This window comes from Urocitellus parryii, chromosome 13 (genome assembly GCF_045843805.1).
Source record: "Urocitellus parryii isolate mUroPar1 chromosome 13, mUroPar1.hap1, whole genome shotgun sequence".
Taxonomy (NCBI): Eukaryota; Metazoa; Chordata; class Mammalia; order Rodentia; family Sciuridae; genus Urocitellus; species Urocitellus parryii.
The window spans coordinates 27,346,939-27,362,928 of record NC_135543.1 but is presented as its reverse complement, the minus strand read 5'-3'; the positions used below and the strand labels follow the sequence as shown (position 1 = coordinate 27,362,928).

At 37.8% G+C, this 15,990-nt stretch overlaps 1 protein-coding gene across 1 annotated transcript in view; it reads right to left on the bottom strand.

Annotated features, from left to right (window-relative positions):
* The window catches only part of Epg5 (ectopic P-granules 5 autophagy tethering factor), a 99,636-nt gene that overhangs the window by 47,278 nt on the left and 36,368 nt on the right, over positions 1-15,990 (bottom strand). The window contains exons 14-23 of the mRNA XM_026398607.2: positions 12,096-12,260; positions 10,021-10,140; positions 8,659-8,918; positions 5,836-5,976; positions 4,618-4,762; positions 4,191-4,388; positions 3,714-3,824; positions 2,417-2,539; positions 1,279-1,445; positions 30-251 (exon numbers count right to left, since the gene is read on the bottom strand). Coding sequence (XP_026254392.2) covers positions 30-251; positions 1,279-1,445; positions 2,417-2,539; positions 3,714-3,824; positions 4,191-4,388; positions 4,618-4,762; positions 5,836-5,976; positions 8,659-8,918; positions 10,021-10,140; positions 12,096-12,260 — 1,652 coding nt within the window. The remainder of the gene's footprint in view (positions 1-29; positions 252-1,278; positions 1,446-2,416; positions 2,540-3,713; positions 3,825-4,190; positions 4,389-4,617; positions 4,763-5,835; positions 5,977-8,658; positions 8,919-10,020; positions 10,141-12,095; positions 12,261-15,990) is intronic.

The window sequence follows — 15,990 nt, the reverse complement described above, 5'->3', positions numbered from 1 at the left end:
AAAGGGAAACTGCTAAATGACCATCACACCTCACGAGTTCTGTGTGCAGTTCTGGAGAAGTCAGGTAACCAGGGGTGACATCCTGGCTCTCTGGTAGCCCTTCACTGCCCTCTGCTGGAACACGGATGGCCTTGCTCGCAGCATGGTGGAAATCGGCCACCTCAGTCAGGCGTCTCTTCATGTCTTTCAACAAGTTGATATGAGCAGGACTTTGAAAAAACCTTCTTCCAATACAACCATCTATGGGTAACCTTAAAAAATAAAAGCACAGATCCATAACATTTCAACACAAGATCCTCTTTCTATGTGGCAGTCAATCAGCTAGGCAAGTTACTATGGCTGGATCCACACACCACTAAATCACTACCCGTTACTTCTACCTCAAAGGATATTTTGACGATGCCACAAGATATGTACAGTAGTATCTCCTCATTCATAGTTTCGCTTTCAGTGGGTTCAATTACCTACAGTCCACCCTCGTCCAAAAATATTAAATGGAAAATTCTATAAATAAAAAATGCTTAGGTTTAAAAAAATTTTATTTCAGGATATATTCAGTATAATGGTCCTAATGCATTATTAGTTATTGTTACTCTCTTACTGTGTCTAATTTATAAATTAAAATTTACCATAAGTATGTATGTATATAAGGAAAACAGCACATCTATTGTTCAGTACTATCCATGGCTTCAAGGACCCACAGGGGATTTTGGAACATATCCCCTAGAGAGAAGGTGGAACTATATATGAAAGTACTTTTAAAAAGAATAAAGTCAGCATGATGGCACTGCTGATGCAGGAGGATCAAAAGTTCAAGGCCAGCCTGAGCAACTTACTGAGACCCTGTCTCAAAATCAAAAATAAAAAGGGCAGGGAAGGTGTGTGTGGTGGTTCATGTCTATAATCCCAGCAACTCCAGAGACTAAGGCAGGAAGATCACAAGTTTGAGACCAGACTTAGCAAGGCCCTAAGCTACTCGAAAGACCCTGTCTAAAAGACCTTGCCCAAGTCCCACAGTGGTCACACACGGAGCCTCTGTTTGAAGAAGTTTCTTTCCCTTTGCCATCTCCAGAGGTTTAAAGCACAGAGTCAGAGTGTGGGACAAAGAATGGTAAAGAAAAGCTGCTTCAAGATACCTCAAACTCAAAAAAAATCTATTCTAATAAATTTTAAACAGAGAGTGAGGAAGACTTCTAGTTTAAAGTCACCAAAGAATGATCCTGATTCACACTCCACTGTAAGAGCACAGTCTCAGGAATGGACTCACAGGTACCGTACCCATATTGTGGTCCTGGGCGGTGAAGATACAGGAGGAAGAACTTCTGCCAGATGAGTGGCAGAAGAGGATGATCAGAAGGTGTGACCAGAGCCTGGTGGGCCCAGCGATAAATCAGCAGCCTCTGTAGGGATGGGACAATCGGGAGCTTCAGCTGGGCCTGGGCTTTCTACAACAGAGAAGAAGCTTTAGCTAAGAAACGGACACAGACAGTTTACTCTAAGTGACCCAAATGCAATACTAAACATTTTGTTTTCAATTCAATAAGAAAAAAAAGTCACACAAAACTCACTTCTCCAGCCCACTGACTGCCACATTAACCTCCTTGGTAGCAAGGCACATGCAGCAACTTTTTGCTGTCAAGACATTTCATAGACCCCAGAACCAAAATGGGTCTTAAGAGTCATCTAGTCTAAACTAACTTCTATTTATGAAATTCTCTTGCATGAAAAATGTTATAGAGCAAGGCCATAAAATGATATGAAAATCAAACAAAAGTCAATCTCACTGTCAAACTCTATCAGTCTTTTGAAATTTTAGATTTTAAAAGGACTTCCTGAATTCCTACTGAATTCCTGGAGAGGCTCTGAAACTCAAAAGCAAAATATATACTATGGCATCTAAAACAGACAGTCTTTAATGCTAACGATATAAATAAAACCATTAATTTAAATTAAAGGAAAAAAAAAAAGAAGATGGTCTTTAAATCCAAAGCCCTATTTCAGTCTTTCTCACACATTAGTGAGCCTAAGAATCAGGGAGTTAAAAAGAAATTCCTGGTTACAATTCAGACTCTCAAAAGCTGGGATTAGGAATCTAATTTTTAACAAGTTTTCAAGGGGATTCTGATGCACCTGGGAGACAATGGCAATTGCTTCAAGAAAACAGCAATCCCCTTCACTTGAGCAATGAACACACCTCTAAGTTATTGAGTATGAGGCCAGTTGCTAAATGAACTTTGGGAAGCCAAGTATACACTTCAATTACACAAATGTTTTAAATACTGGTTGGGTGTTTGGGATTTCCAAATATTCACAAGAAAAGAAAACACAGAAGTTCACATGTTAAGGTGAATCCCAAATCCCTCAGCACCGCAGTGTAAGCCACCCCACCACTCGAATGCAGAACTACTATTTGCACCTTCAGAGCTTGGTCAGGGGTAAAAGCAGAGTTTATAACCAATTCCCCTTCAACAACTCTTCTGAGCTGGGAGTCCTCTTCAAAGATGGATTCCATGTTCAGCACAATCCATGCAAACCAGACCTATGATGACACCAGAGAAAGGGGAAGGAAATGAGCCACTAACTCAACTGATACAATCATCCTGAGTTGAAGTTAAAATCTTTGCTAAGGCTGGGGCTGTAGCTCAGTGGTAGAGCACTTGCCTAGCATGCATGAGAGCCTGAGTTCAATCCCAGCGCTGCAGGGAAAAAAATGTTTTCAATGATCAATCTCAGTCAGCAAACATTTAGTTTGTAAAATTAACACATATTTAATACCTACCTATATTCTTGTCACATTTACAGAATAAAACAAAAACAGACAACTGGAAAATGTTAAACTCATCTGGAAAGTCTACTTCAAGGAGGATGTTCATTCTCCCAACAATATTTACTGGACAAGTTCTGTATGCATGAGGGGCAGAAAAGAGGGCCAGACATGGGCTCTGTCCTTAAGAAATGTCCAATCTATTAGAGTAGACAAGACTAATATATAAATAACCAAAACTGTGAGCAGTGGTGAGGACTGCATGGAGGCAAAGGGCTGGATCAAAGAAGGCTCTGCATAGACAGGTGGGAAAATCAGGTCTCTGAGAGAAATTGAGGCAGAGGCATGGAGGTGGGGAAACAGAGATGGGTCTAGGTGACAGCAAGGAGCCGGTTTCTGCTCAATCACAAGAGATATGAGGAAGAATAGGAAGTAAGACTGAAATGTTGATTTCAGTGATTTAAATGATGAAAGAGAGACATGATTTATTATACAGTCTGAGAAGTGGTAATAGTGATGGAAAATAATGCCACCAATAATAAAGATGACAATAACAAGGTCCAATACTTAGTGCTATGTGTTAGTCATGGTTCTGAATGCTTTACCTAAAGCAATCATATTTTCATTTGACAGTTGAAGACTGAGATGTAAGCAGGTGGCCCAATGCACACAGCTAACAAATGGAAGAACCAGGACTGAAACCTGGGCCATCTGGCTCCAGGCCGCCATTCTTAACCTCTCAGCAGTCAAGCTGTTGGCCCAACCTCTGTTAACGCCTTTAAAATAGACAGGGCTTGGCAGAGGGCTGCCAAGTGGAAAAGCATACCTCTGTGTACTAAGTGCTAAACAAATGTTAGTAATTGCAGGCTATTAGTAATAGATTAATAAGGATGATAACAACATTGAAGTTGACAAAGATCACAAATGGTCCTCTCAGTGGACTTCATACCTGAGTGGGCATGGACAAGCCTTCTATGAAAGATGGAGTGATGTTGCCTGCCACGATCCAGCTCACCAAGGAAGAGAGCAGACTCCGGTCACAGTGGTAACCTAGAGCATTCTACACCAGGGAGGAGGGGTGGAACAAAGAGAACAGGATTTTTTAAAACTTTGTCATTGACTCTTCCAAGAGTGTTAGTGATTATCCCACTAGAGTGGAAGATGATGATACAACACAGATTTCAAAAATGAGCCAGCTGCACCAACTCTCCCAGGCAGTACACTACAGAGATCCTTTCCTTGGTGTCCTTTCCTTTGAGTTGCATAGGATCTATGCTAATGGATATGATTGGAAAGACAAGATGCCCATAAAGCAAAGCTTTAAAAAAGTAGTGACCACACGGTAATACCAATAACTGTGCATTTAGGAAAAGCTTTTAGAAAACTATTATCTAGCCAATGATGAAAATGTAAACTAACAGGTTACCTTATGTTGCTGGTAGAGTAACTTCTGTACACAGTCCTCCTGCATCAGCTGAAAGGCTGTCTTACACAAGTGGTCCATGAGGAAGAGGATGGGTTGTTCTCGGTACCAAAGATGCTGGCTTATGAGAACCTGAACCCAGAACTCCAACACGGCAACAGGACCGACTTCATTGGGCTGCGTGCTTACAGATATATGCGCCTGTGCAGAAATGGCTTGGGTGACGTGAAAGGTAATAACCAGCCTCCCATTTTCAAAACAACAACAAAATGCCATCTACCTCCACTAAAGCCTCAATCAGTTGGGCTTCTCTGTGCTAAAAGCACTGTACAAATGATTTTAAATGTCCACATCATTAATGTGCTCACACCACAGGCCTTGGGTTGGAAGATGGGGGAAAGTGTATTTAGGGATTTGCAAGGGCCCTGACCTGGATCATGCTGTTGAGAAGCTTCACGTTGTCCCCATAGCTGGCTCCTGTGAGGTGCTGTGCCACCTTGTGAGTGACCTGCTGCGTGACACCCTGAGGTACACCACTGTCCAAGTGGAGGAAGAGGAGGAAGTGCGACAAAAACCTGCCAAGCACACAGATCACACACTGTACCTTCTGATCAGGAGTTAGCAGAACTGCCAGCAGTTTCTATATTCATGAGGATATAGAAAAAATGTTAAATTGGCCCCATTTTTAGACCAAAGCTCTATTATGGGTTCTGATAAATCTTCAAGAATTTCAGAAGAATAAACTTTTCACATTTGATATGGGCTAAAAGGAATTCTGTCTGCCTATAGAAGTTTAATGAACAGGCCCAAGACATACAAACATGAGCAGGGTAAAGAACATTAGAGGAAAACACCCCCAAGCATCCCAACCCCTCCGCACTCCCGCCTCCACTAATAAAAATAACAATATGTTCCAAGTCATTTGATTCCCAAACTTCCCTAGCACCCAGGATGCCCAGGCCCTAATCCTTTCTTACTGCAGTCAGAGCTCCAAGGGAGGAATCTGGAAATACATGCTTAATAAGCCCCTTCTGGTGACTCTCATCACCAAGCAAGTCTGAGACACACTGAATGAAAAGATACACAACAGAAAAACTGTAATGTTCCCCTTGTGCCCTCCTTGGATGTACTACCTGTCCTCACTATGGGGTCTACATAGGGCCTCACCTCCCCTTTCAGTACTCTTCATGAGGCCCAGCCAGATGCTCAGCTGCCCACTCCTGAACAGGTGGTCCTCTTCCCACTTCCTATTTATCCATTCACAACACTGCACTATGCACACCGTAGGCGACGAAAAACAACATGTTTGGTTGTTGTTCCAATGACAAAGCCATTGCTGCTTAATGTCAAGAATACTGTTCCCAGGTGTCTCAAAGAAACAATTGCTCTTTTAAATACTAATAAATTCTAATAAGCCAGTTCAAGTTAAATGAGAAGGAGATGCCTTTTGTGACACTAAATTGGAATTGTTATTAGAATTATTGTTCATTAACCTGCATACTAAACTGGGACACAGAAGTTTTCTGCCTCTAAAAAATACATTGCTGAAATATCATTCTCTTCATTTTACTTCAGAAATCAAATGTAGTCATATTTGCTCACTGGGCCATTTCTAAAGTGTCTCCTGCCACAGACAGAACATACTTACTGCTCATTCTTCAGAAGGTAATACTGGCAAGGGTAAAACAAAGGTAGAATCTTATCTAGGACGTGGACCACTGTTCTCAAATGCCTCGACTGGACCAGAATTCCCAACAGTGGAATGCCTTCTGCACAGAACTTCTCAATGCTATGGAAAACAAAAAGGCAATGAGCATAAGGTAGCTAGTTCCTTAAATTCTATTCTTCCAGTGAGTGATCATACACTGTGGAGTACCTCAGTCTCCAACATATTTTTTAATGTCCATTTTTCACAAGAAAATACTAGACTCAGAACTCTGAAGTACAAAGGAACTTAAAAGTTTATCTATACTTTTGTTTTATAGATGAGAAAGGATTAATATTATGCCCAAATTTGCATAATTTACTTGAGAAGGGTCAAAATGAGAACGAAGGTTTGCAAATTTCCAGTTCAGAGAGATTGCCACTCCCCTATTTAGCTTCTCAAACAGGGCTTCTTATAAGAGCTACAGGGCTCTTTGTTTGGCTATTCCCAAAAGTTACTCTAGCAAAAGAAAGATTTGAGGGGCTGGGGATGTGGCTCAAGCGGTGGCGCGCTCGCCTGGCATGCGTGCGGCCCGGGTTCGATACCCAGCACCACATGCAAACGAGGATGTTGTGTCCGCCGAGAACTAAAGACTGAATATTGGAAATTCTCTCTCTCTCTCTCTCTCTCTCTCTCTCTCTCTCTCTCTCTCTCTCCTCTCTTACTCTCTCTTTAAAAAAAGAAAAAAAGAAAGAAAAAAGAAAGATTTGAAAGTGAGATCAATCTGTCAATATAACCTGGCAAATTTCTCCTAAAACCATGTTTTCTCCCAGTACTAGGGATTAAACTCAGGGGCACTGTACCACTAAGCTCCATCCCCAGACCATTTTATTTCTCAGACAGTATCTCACTAAGTTGCTAAGGCTGGCCTCAAACTTGGGATCTTGCTGACTCAGCCTCTGGAGTACCTGGGATTACAGGCATGTAATCACTGTCCCCAGCTTCTAGAACCAATATGTCATAAATTTTTTTTCTGTACTTAAGAAATAATCTTAAATATAGGGAAAAATGTGGATGATAATCCATGTTAAGATTCACTTTTCTTATTTATTTATAGCTACAAAATTTATACACAGAAATGACTTAAATAAATTTAAGAAAAATCTATTCAATAGTAATCTTATTGGGTCACTTTTAAATAATACATATGGCGGCCAAAGACAACATGGAAAAATATTTCCACTATAATGATAATAGAGGAAAAGCCCATAAAAATTTATACTTGTAATTAAAACTAGTAGTAAAAAAAATTAAATAAAGAGGGAAAAACAGGGATGATATCACATCAGAATGTTCACTGTATTGGACATCAGAATGTTCACTGTATTGGAGTGGCAGAAGTGAATGGTTTTTTCCTCCACTTTCCTAATCCTGCAGTTGAAATAAGTTTTTTTTTTCCTCTAGAGGTGAAACAATGTAACTAATTTCAAATAACAATAGTGCAAAGGCTACACCATGAGGGAGATACTTACTGTATTAAAAGTGAAAAACAAGCCACAAAATTACACATACATCATAACTGAAAAAAAAAGAGCAAAGGAAAAATACTAGATAAAAATAAATAGTAAAAAAAGCAACGTTCTAGTATGGAAAAGATGCTGTGTGACTTTCTGGCTATTATTCTCCATACTGTAATATTATATTCATATATAACTTATGTTCCTGTCTACTCCATCCCCAACCCCAATCTCATGCATAAGATTATTTTTAAGTTATTTCTCAACTCCAGAACATCTACATCCCAGATGACTATGGTGCAATGAGCCTCAAAAGGAAACACTTATTCTCATCCTTGTTTCCATTCAGGATTCAGTAATCAGTACTAAACAGATCAGCATGTTTGCAGAGAACCCATAACAGGACTAAAGAGCTATAGACCCAGAATGGATACTAGCAATTAGAGAAATAATCATGAAACAAGTTCAGAAGACTATCCTCAAAGAACTCACATGTCAAGCACTGTTCTAAGTAAGATATATATATATATATATATATATATATATATATATTTTTTTTTTTTTTTTTTTTCACTTGAAACTCATAAAGTCTGTTATCTTTATTATTTCCATTTTAGAGATGAGGAACTTGAGGTTCAGAAAACTGTTTATGACACTAGATTATTGCTGGAAACAATGTAAAAGATACCTTCCTAAAAGCTAAAAAAGTCTATCCTTCTCTACATCAGTTCTACCCTCTCTTACCCAGCTTTCAAATCTTTCCCAACATTTGGCCCTACCAACTATGTGATCTCTTTTATTCTCCATGAGGAATCATGGGCTTCATTCAGGAGTAGAATTTCCTCTCTTCCCCTCCTCTCACCCTCCACTCAGACACCAGATGCTCCTTCCCACATTCATTCAATCTACCAACATTTGTGTAATATCAAGTATAAGTTCTGTAGGCACAAAAATAAACAAGACAAAGTCCTTACCTTTTATAAGGAAGCTCTACAGAATGATTTAAAATGTATGTTCTAATATATTTTGCGGTGTATATGTATGTGTATATCTGTGTGTTTTGTGTATATATACATACATACACATATATACACTATACATATGCTTATTTATTTAGTGAGAGTAAATGATCTTGAGTATATTTGGAAAGACTTTACCTTGATACCACTGATCCAGGCTTATTATTTAGCTCTTATTACCTCCCTATAGATTTAATGGAGACCTTAGCTCTTGGTAAGTAGAAGATGAGATTGCAGAATTTCTACCCATAAGGTTAAGCAACTCTAGAGGTTCAACTCAAACACCATACCTGTGGCCCACAGATGTCATAGATAAGGCGAGATAACAGCCAATGGGCATGCCAGCTTTCACAGCCTTCAAGAGAGGATGAAATGCAGGTGACTCTGTCATGTCAGGCACCATGCTGCAGAAGGGAACAGTTGGGCAATTCTGCTGTATTCCATAGTCATTTCTGTGCAGTTTTAACCTCAAGATCAAATTCCAGGCCCATTGGTTAAATGAGGTCTCAGGGGTTTCTCCATATCGAACAATACTGGCCAAATATGAAACCTAAAACAATTATTTGTTTTAAACCACATTAGTTGCACACAAATTAAATCAGTAACCTCATCTACTCATCCTTTTTTGTGATCAATAGTGCCTTTGAAAGAGAATATACTATTTGCTGCCCTACAATTAATGTTTGAGGTAATGCATTAAAGCAATTTCTCACTCACAAATAACCATTTGTACTTCCTTGCTAGTCAATTTGAGAATGTGATCAAAAGAGAAGTAATATAAAATATGATATTCATGAAATCATGTGCTGGTTAAAAAATATTTTTTAATTTAGTAATTAAGAATGAAAGGTCTTATTTAAGCAAAACATTTGCCAATTTGTGTGGGATAAAAACCACTATCAATTTCAAGCTACCAATAGTTTAACAATTGTTATGAGTTAGATATTAGGTGCCCCCCTAACACTCAGGCGTGAGAAAATGCAAAGTTTAGAGGTGAAATGCCTGGGTTATGAATCTTAACCTAATTAGTAGTTATTTCCAGACAGGGATTAACTGGATAGTAACTGTAGGCAGGTAGGGTGTGGCTGGAGGAGGTGGGTTCCTGGGGGCATGCCTTTGGGGTGTACATTTTGCCCTTTTGTTGAACAGAGCTCTCTTTGCTTCCTGATGGTCATGTCCTGAGGTGCTTTCCTCCACCACATTCTTCTGCCACGATGTTCAGCCTCACCTTGAGTCCCAGGAATGGAATCAGCCATCTATGGACTAAGACCTCTGAAACCGTGAGCCCCCAAATAAATTTTCCCTCCTCTAACTGTTCTTGTTAGGTCTTTTGGTCATAACAGTGAAAAAACGGACTAAAATAACAATCTAGCTTGCAAAGTTTCTGAAAATTTAACAGTCAGTTCACCTAAGCTAGTAGAAGTGAGCTCCAGCATACATCACTGCTGCTCAACTTAAACTGTATAATACCAAAATGATCATAAAGGAGCTACTTTTTAAGAAAGAAGACTTTAACCATAGAAACCAATGTTAATATCTTAAACTGCCAGTGATGTTCTTAGAAAAATCTAAGGATCAATACTGTAGCTTCATATGCCCAGTCTATTTGTAAACAAAAATTTATGTCTTCAATATAAAAGAGGAAGAAATACCTGCTTCATACTTTCAGAAATTAGCCCAGCATATGGCTTCTGTGCAAGGTACTTCTGATAAGCTTCTAGAACCATTAAGGCCACTTCAGAATGGACTGCTTGATCCAGATGAAGAATACCCTTTTAAAGAGAGAAATAATCACAAACATACCAACTTGACTTTTTAAAATACCTTTGACCCAAAATATAGACAGAATAGTAAAACAGGGTCTTGGATATAAAAACCAAATATTCTAAGCATTACATCCCCTAACAGTGAAGTTATAAATGACAAAAGGAAAAATTTTGAAATCTAAAGAGCAATTATACTGAACCAAGAGAGGTCTGAACCTGAGTCATTCCTCACCCCAGACTAAAACTGGTATCTTTGAATATAATCCTCCACCCGACTCTAGATCTCTACAAAGATTGTGGTATAAGTTATAACTTAAGGGCACTGCCACAAACCAGGAAAATGCTTGATATTAATTAAAAAGGAAGACAACTAACAAATTAAGTCTACATTCCCTTTTTTGTTCCACTATCAATAATAATAAGATGTTCAATAATACAGATAAAGCATATAATCCTATAATCCCAGTGATTTAGCAGGCTGAAGCAGGGGGATCACAAATTCTAGGACAACCTCAGCAACTTAATGAGGTCCTCAGGAACTTAGTGAAACTCTATCTCAAAATTTTAAAATAAATATAAAAAAGGGAGCTGGGAATGGAGCTCAGTGGTAAAGCACCCCTGGGTTCAATTCCCAGTACCAAAAATAGTAACAATAATAACAACACAGATAAAACATGCTTCAAGAGTCTCAAGTAGCCTACAAATTTCCCACCCCATCTTCCTTTGCAGCTTTGAAAAAGTCAGTTCCTAACTCTTGCATAGAAGATGCTGCTCCCAATTCTAAGGCAGGAGGGAAGAGACTCTCACAGGGAAATCTTAATGCAGCTCTCTGGGGGGAGGGATCCTGGGGGCTCTGTTCACAAACAGGAGAATATGAAGGTGAAGAACAGCCCCTGATGCTTGCCCCTCTCCAGTCCCAGGAGGTCAGGGAGCCCCTGAGAGGAAAACTCCCTGGCTTCAGACTAAATACCAGGCATCAGATTAATGCAAAACACAAAAGACAACTGCCAGGATTAAATGACTTGCCCAGAACAGAGCTGGTTAAGAATTGTAGATGGCTGAGTTCTCCCCCATTTTTCTTTTAAGATATTAATATTTTTATCAAGGAGCTAACTAATAAGCCTATGGTAAAGAGATAGGAAAGGTTATGAAATAGACAAAATCACTTGATGTGGCATCTTTGGAGACATGATATCCTTAGTAATAAACTATTAATAATGACTATAACATCAAGTAATTAACATGTGCCAAAAACTGTCCTAAATGTTTACATGTCCTTACTCATTAAATTCTTCCAACAACACTATGAGGAAGGCCTACTAATTTCACTGTTTACAGATGAGCAACTAAGGTCCAGAGAATGCAGGAAGCTTACTCAGTGTCATACCATGAGGAAGTAACAGAACTGAAATTAGAACCCAGGCAGACTGGCTCAGAACTCAGGCTCCTAATTAATTGATGATGTTTTAGAAAACAACTCTGGCAAAGACATTCAAGAGAAATTACAGGAGAAAAACGGACCAGAGGCGGGGAGGCAAAAAGGAGTAAATGCAGTAATTAGCCAGGGATAAAACAACAGATATATGTGTTCTAAGGATAAATGGAAGAATTATCCATGTGGAAAAAATTTATCTTCATTTAGAAGATACTCACTCTGCAAAACAAAATTAAAGATCCTAAACTCCAATACAACTAAAAGAATGTACAGGGGGCTGGGGTTGTGGCTCAGCGGTAGAGTGCTTGCCTAGCACATGCAGGGCCTGGGTTTGATCCTCAGCACCACATAAACAAATAAATAAATAAAGGTATTGAGTCCAACTACAACTAAAAAAATAAAAAAAAAAAAGAGAATATGCAGACTTTAGGTATAGTACTTGGAAATGTTACTGTTTTAAGAAAATGCTTCCCTGAAATTGAGGCTCATAGAATCCCCCATTTCTGGGGATGGTTTTAACACATACCTGTTCAGCAAATCCCCAGTTCAGTCCTTCTAAAATAACACAGGCCAATTTGTTCTTCACTGCTGTCAGGTTGTGATTCAATAACCAACCCCGAACCACAGCTAGCTCCGAAGCAGAAGGTCGCCAGAGATACAAAGGCAATTCTTTAAACAAGTATAAAGAAACCTTATTAAAAAGAAAACAATCATAATTAAAATCAGGATTTGGGGATGATCCTCTATTATCACAATGCATTATGACGCTGCCAAAATTTTTCTTCAAAAGAAAGCAGAGTTTCATTTGACTTTTAGATGAGTAAAATTGAAATTACAGATAATCAAATCAAATCAGTAATAAAATTTATGATGTACCAAAAGTATAAAGGTAATCTTGATAAAGATAATCTTTCAATATGTAAATCGGTTATGCTTCAATTTAGGTAAACCACCATGATAAGACACAAACTTAAAAATAATAAATCAAGGGATGGTCATTCAATTTATTTTTTAGATGTACTATAAATATTTATTCCATTTGTGGCATTTTAAAAGATTATTTCTATTTGTTTCAAAGCAGTTGTAGAGGGAGGTAAGGAGTGAATGGGGAACCAATGAAACAAGATCAATCAAGAATTTGACAACTTCATGTATAACTGGAAAAAAAAAAGAGTTGATAACTGTAGAAACTAGATAATGGATACCCAGGGGTTCATTATACTACTCTCTCTTCTCTTGTCTGTTTTTGAAATATTCCATCACAACAAATTTTTAAAATCCTGTTTATAAAAAGTTTACAGCACTATTTTTTTAAAGAGAGAGAGAGAGAGAGAATTTTATTTATTTTTTAGTTTTTTCGGTGGACACAACATCTTTGTTTGTATGTGGTGCTGAGGATCAAACCCGGACCGCACGCATGCCAGGCGAGCGCGCTACCGCTTGAGCCACATCTCCAGCCCTATAGCACTATTTTAAATGACCTATCTATGTGTACAAAATTAATCAGTATTCATGTAATAAAGTTTTTTTCAAGGGAGAGTGATCAGAAGAGCCATTCATTTCATAATGTCTTCAACAATGCTGACCAATGGAAATACAATGCAAGCCATATGTGGAATTTTAATTTTCCTAATAGCCACATTTTTTAAAAAAATCAAAAGAAACAGGTAAAATCAATTTTAATATTTTATTTAAACTAATGTCCAAAATATTTTCTTTTGTTTTTTCATTCATTTTAAAATATTTATTAACTACCTATAAATTCTAGGTAAAAATGTTTATACCAACAATCTGAAAAACATAGTTTTCCTTCAAAGATTAATTAAAAGGGGAAATTTTCACATGATAAAACCATTATGATATTTCATATTTTAAGAACATTAAGTTATTTACAACTGCAAACTCATCTCTGTCAAGCTTTCCATCATGGTCAATATCACTCAACTCCCAAACTCTTCCAAGGATTTCCACAGGTAACTTAGAGTTGAGCAACACTGGCTTCACCTTATCACCAGACAAAAATCCATCCACTGGACTTAAACTATCAAAAATTGCATCATATTTGGCCTTATCTTCACTTTTAACAGCCCATGGAAGCTCAGCTGCAGGGGTTCCACTGGTTAGTAAAAGACTACTGGTATCATGAAATCTTGGTGGAGGAACAGCCAAGTTCAAGCTATTCAGTGAAACCTCCAGTCCATTCTGGGCACAAGCTACAAGATGCAAAGCCACAAAGAATTCTTGTAGGGGAGGGGAGGGGGGATAGTAGAGGATAAGAAAGGTAGCAGAATACAACAGTTACTAATAGGGCATTATGTAAAATTGTGGATGTGTAACCGACATGATTCTGCAATCTGCATTTGGGGTAAAAATTGGGAGTTCATAACCCACTTGAATCTAATGTATGAAATATGATATGTCAAGAGCTTTGTAATGTTGTGAACAACCAATAATAAAAAAAAAAAAAGAATTCTTGTTTGCTCAGGATGCCTTTGCCATCTATGTCAGCTAAATCCCAAATCTTTCCAAGTATCAAGTCTGGAAGCCCTGACTTTTTCAGAAAAGCAGCAGCATCTGAAGCCAACAACCTTCCAGTATTGCCTGTATCAACCTGTCTATAGTATTTTTCATATAGGATTCCCACTTGATAACTGTGTCAGGGAGAGCTGGGCTGCCGCAGCCATGGTGTTTCCATCATACACAGGAGGGAAAGGAAGGACCTCCAAAATATTTTCAACATGAAAGTGCCACAAAAATTATTAAGATGTATGAAATTATTTTGTTCATACTGTCTTTCAAACTCAGTTAAACTAAGTAATTTACACTTAGAGCAATGTTCCGAGGCCTAGTGACTAGCATATCAGATTACACCAGTCTACAACTACTTGCTTGGAGGCTTTATTTGTTAGTTGGTTTATTTTTACAATGCTGGGGAGGGAACCCAGGGCCTTACACATGTTAGACAAGTGCTCTACTACTGAGCCTCACCTCCAGTCCTAGAACTACATATCAGCAAGCTCTAAATTGGAGACAAAACAAAATGTGAGAGAAAAGTAAAAAGAATGGATTTTAGAAAGGCTAGTCCCTTTTTAAAAAATCTTTGTTTGTGTATGTCTATACTATAGTGCAAATTTTCATAAAGATTCATTAATAAAAGTCTTGAATATTATGAATAAAAGGGTAAAATGGCAATTCTAACAAAAGTCCTACTTTACTTTGCAAGTATTTGGCAGAAACAGCTAAATTATGGTAATAGGACAATGCCCACAGCCCTGAGATCTGTCCTGAAAAGCATCTATCCCAGTGACATAAAGTAGTGGTATAGTATGTATCTACCCATCGAGAATGGAAGTGGGGTTATCACTTTCATGACAGACTCCAGAGATATGAAAAGATTAACAAGGAAATATTGCAAACAATTCTATGCTAATACATTGAACTAGTTAGAGCAAATATGAAAATCCCTTTAAAATGTAACTTACCAAAAAGTGACTCAAGAAAAAATAAAATGTGAATAATCCTCATTCTGTTAAGGACATTCAATTTGTTATCAAAAGACTTCCTACAAAAAAAAAAACTCCTACCCAGATGATTTCACTGGCAAATTTTACCACATTCAAAGGAGAATATAATTTTTTTAATTGAAGGAAAAAAAAAAAGATGTTACCATTGGAGGAACCTGGGTGAAGGGTACCCAGGCTCTCTTTGTTCGTAGGCCCTTTTTAAAAGCCCTATGAAGTCTATAATTATTTCAAAATAAAACAATGATAAAAAAGGGAAAAAAGAAGACTAGCAATCTTGTAAAACTTTTTCATATCACAAAAGAGGAGGAAGTACTTCTCAACTCATGAGGCTAACATAATCCCAGAACCAAAGCTTCATCAAGATAGAGCAAGAAAATAAAATTACAGATCAAACCTTCATGAATACATGCAAAAATTACTATCAAAATGAACCCAGCAATATCTAGAAAAGATTATATAGTACAATCAAGGTTTGTTTTTTTAATTTTATGAAACAGTGATGGTTCAACATTTTAGAAACCAAAATTTGAAATTTTGCAGGTACCAGTCAATGTAATCTATTAACTGCATTAATAGAGCAAAGGAGAAAAATCCTAAGATCAGCTCAATGGATACAAAAATGAAAGTCCTTGAATACCTCCTCATAGAAGAAAAGATTTAAACTAGAAAAATAAACTTATCAAGCCTAACATAGAACATCCATAAAAAACCTCATTATACTTCATAGTTATCCTTCTGTTGTCACTAGGGTTAGAACACAGCCTTGTGCATGCTAGGCAAATTCCAACCACTAAGCTATAACCTCCACACGATAAGTTAACTTTTGAACTCTTCTTCCCTATTACAGAATCTGAGACAAGAATGTCTGCCCTTCTACTTTCATTCAATATTGTAATG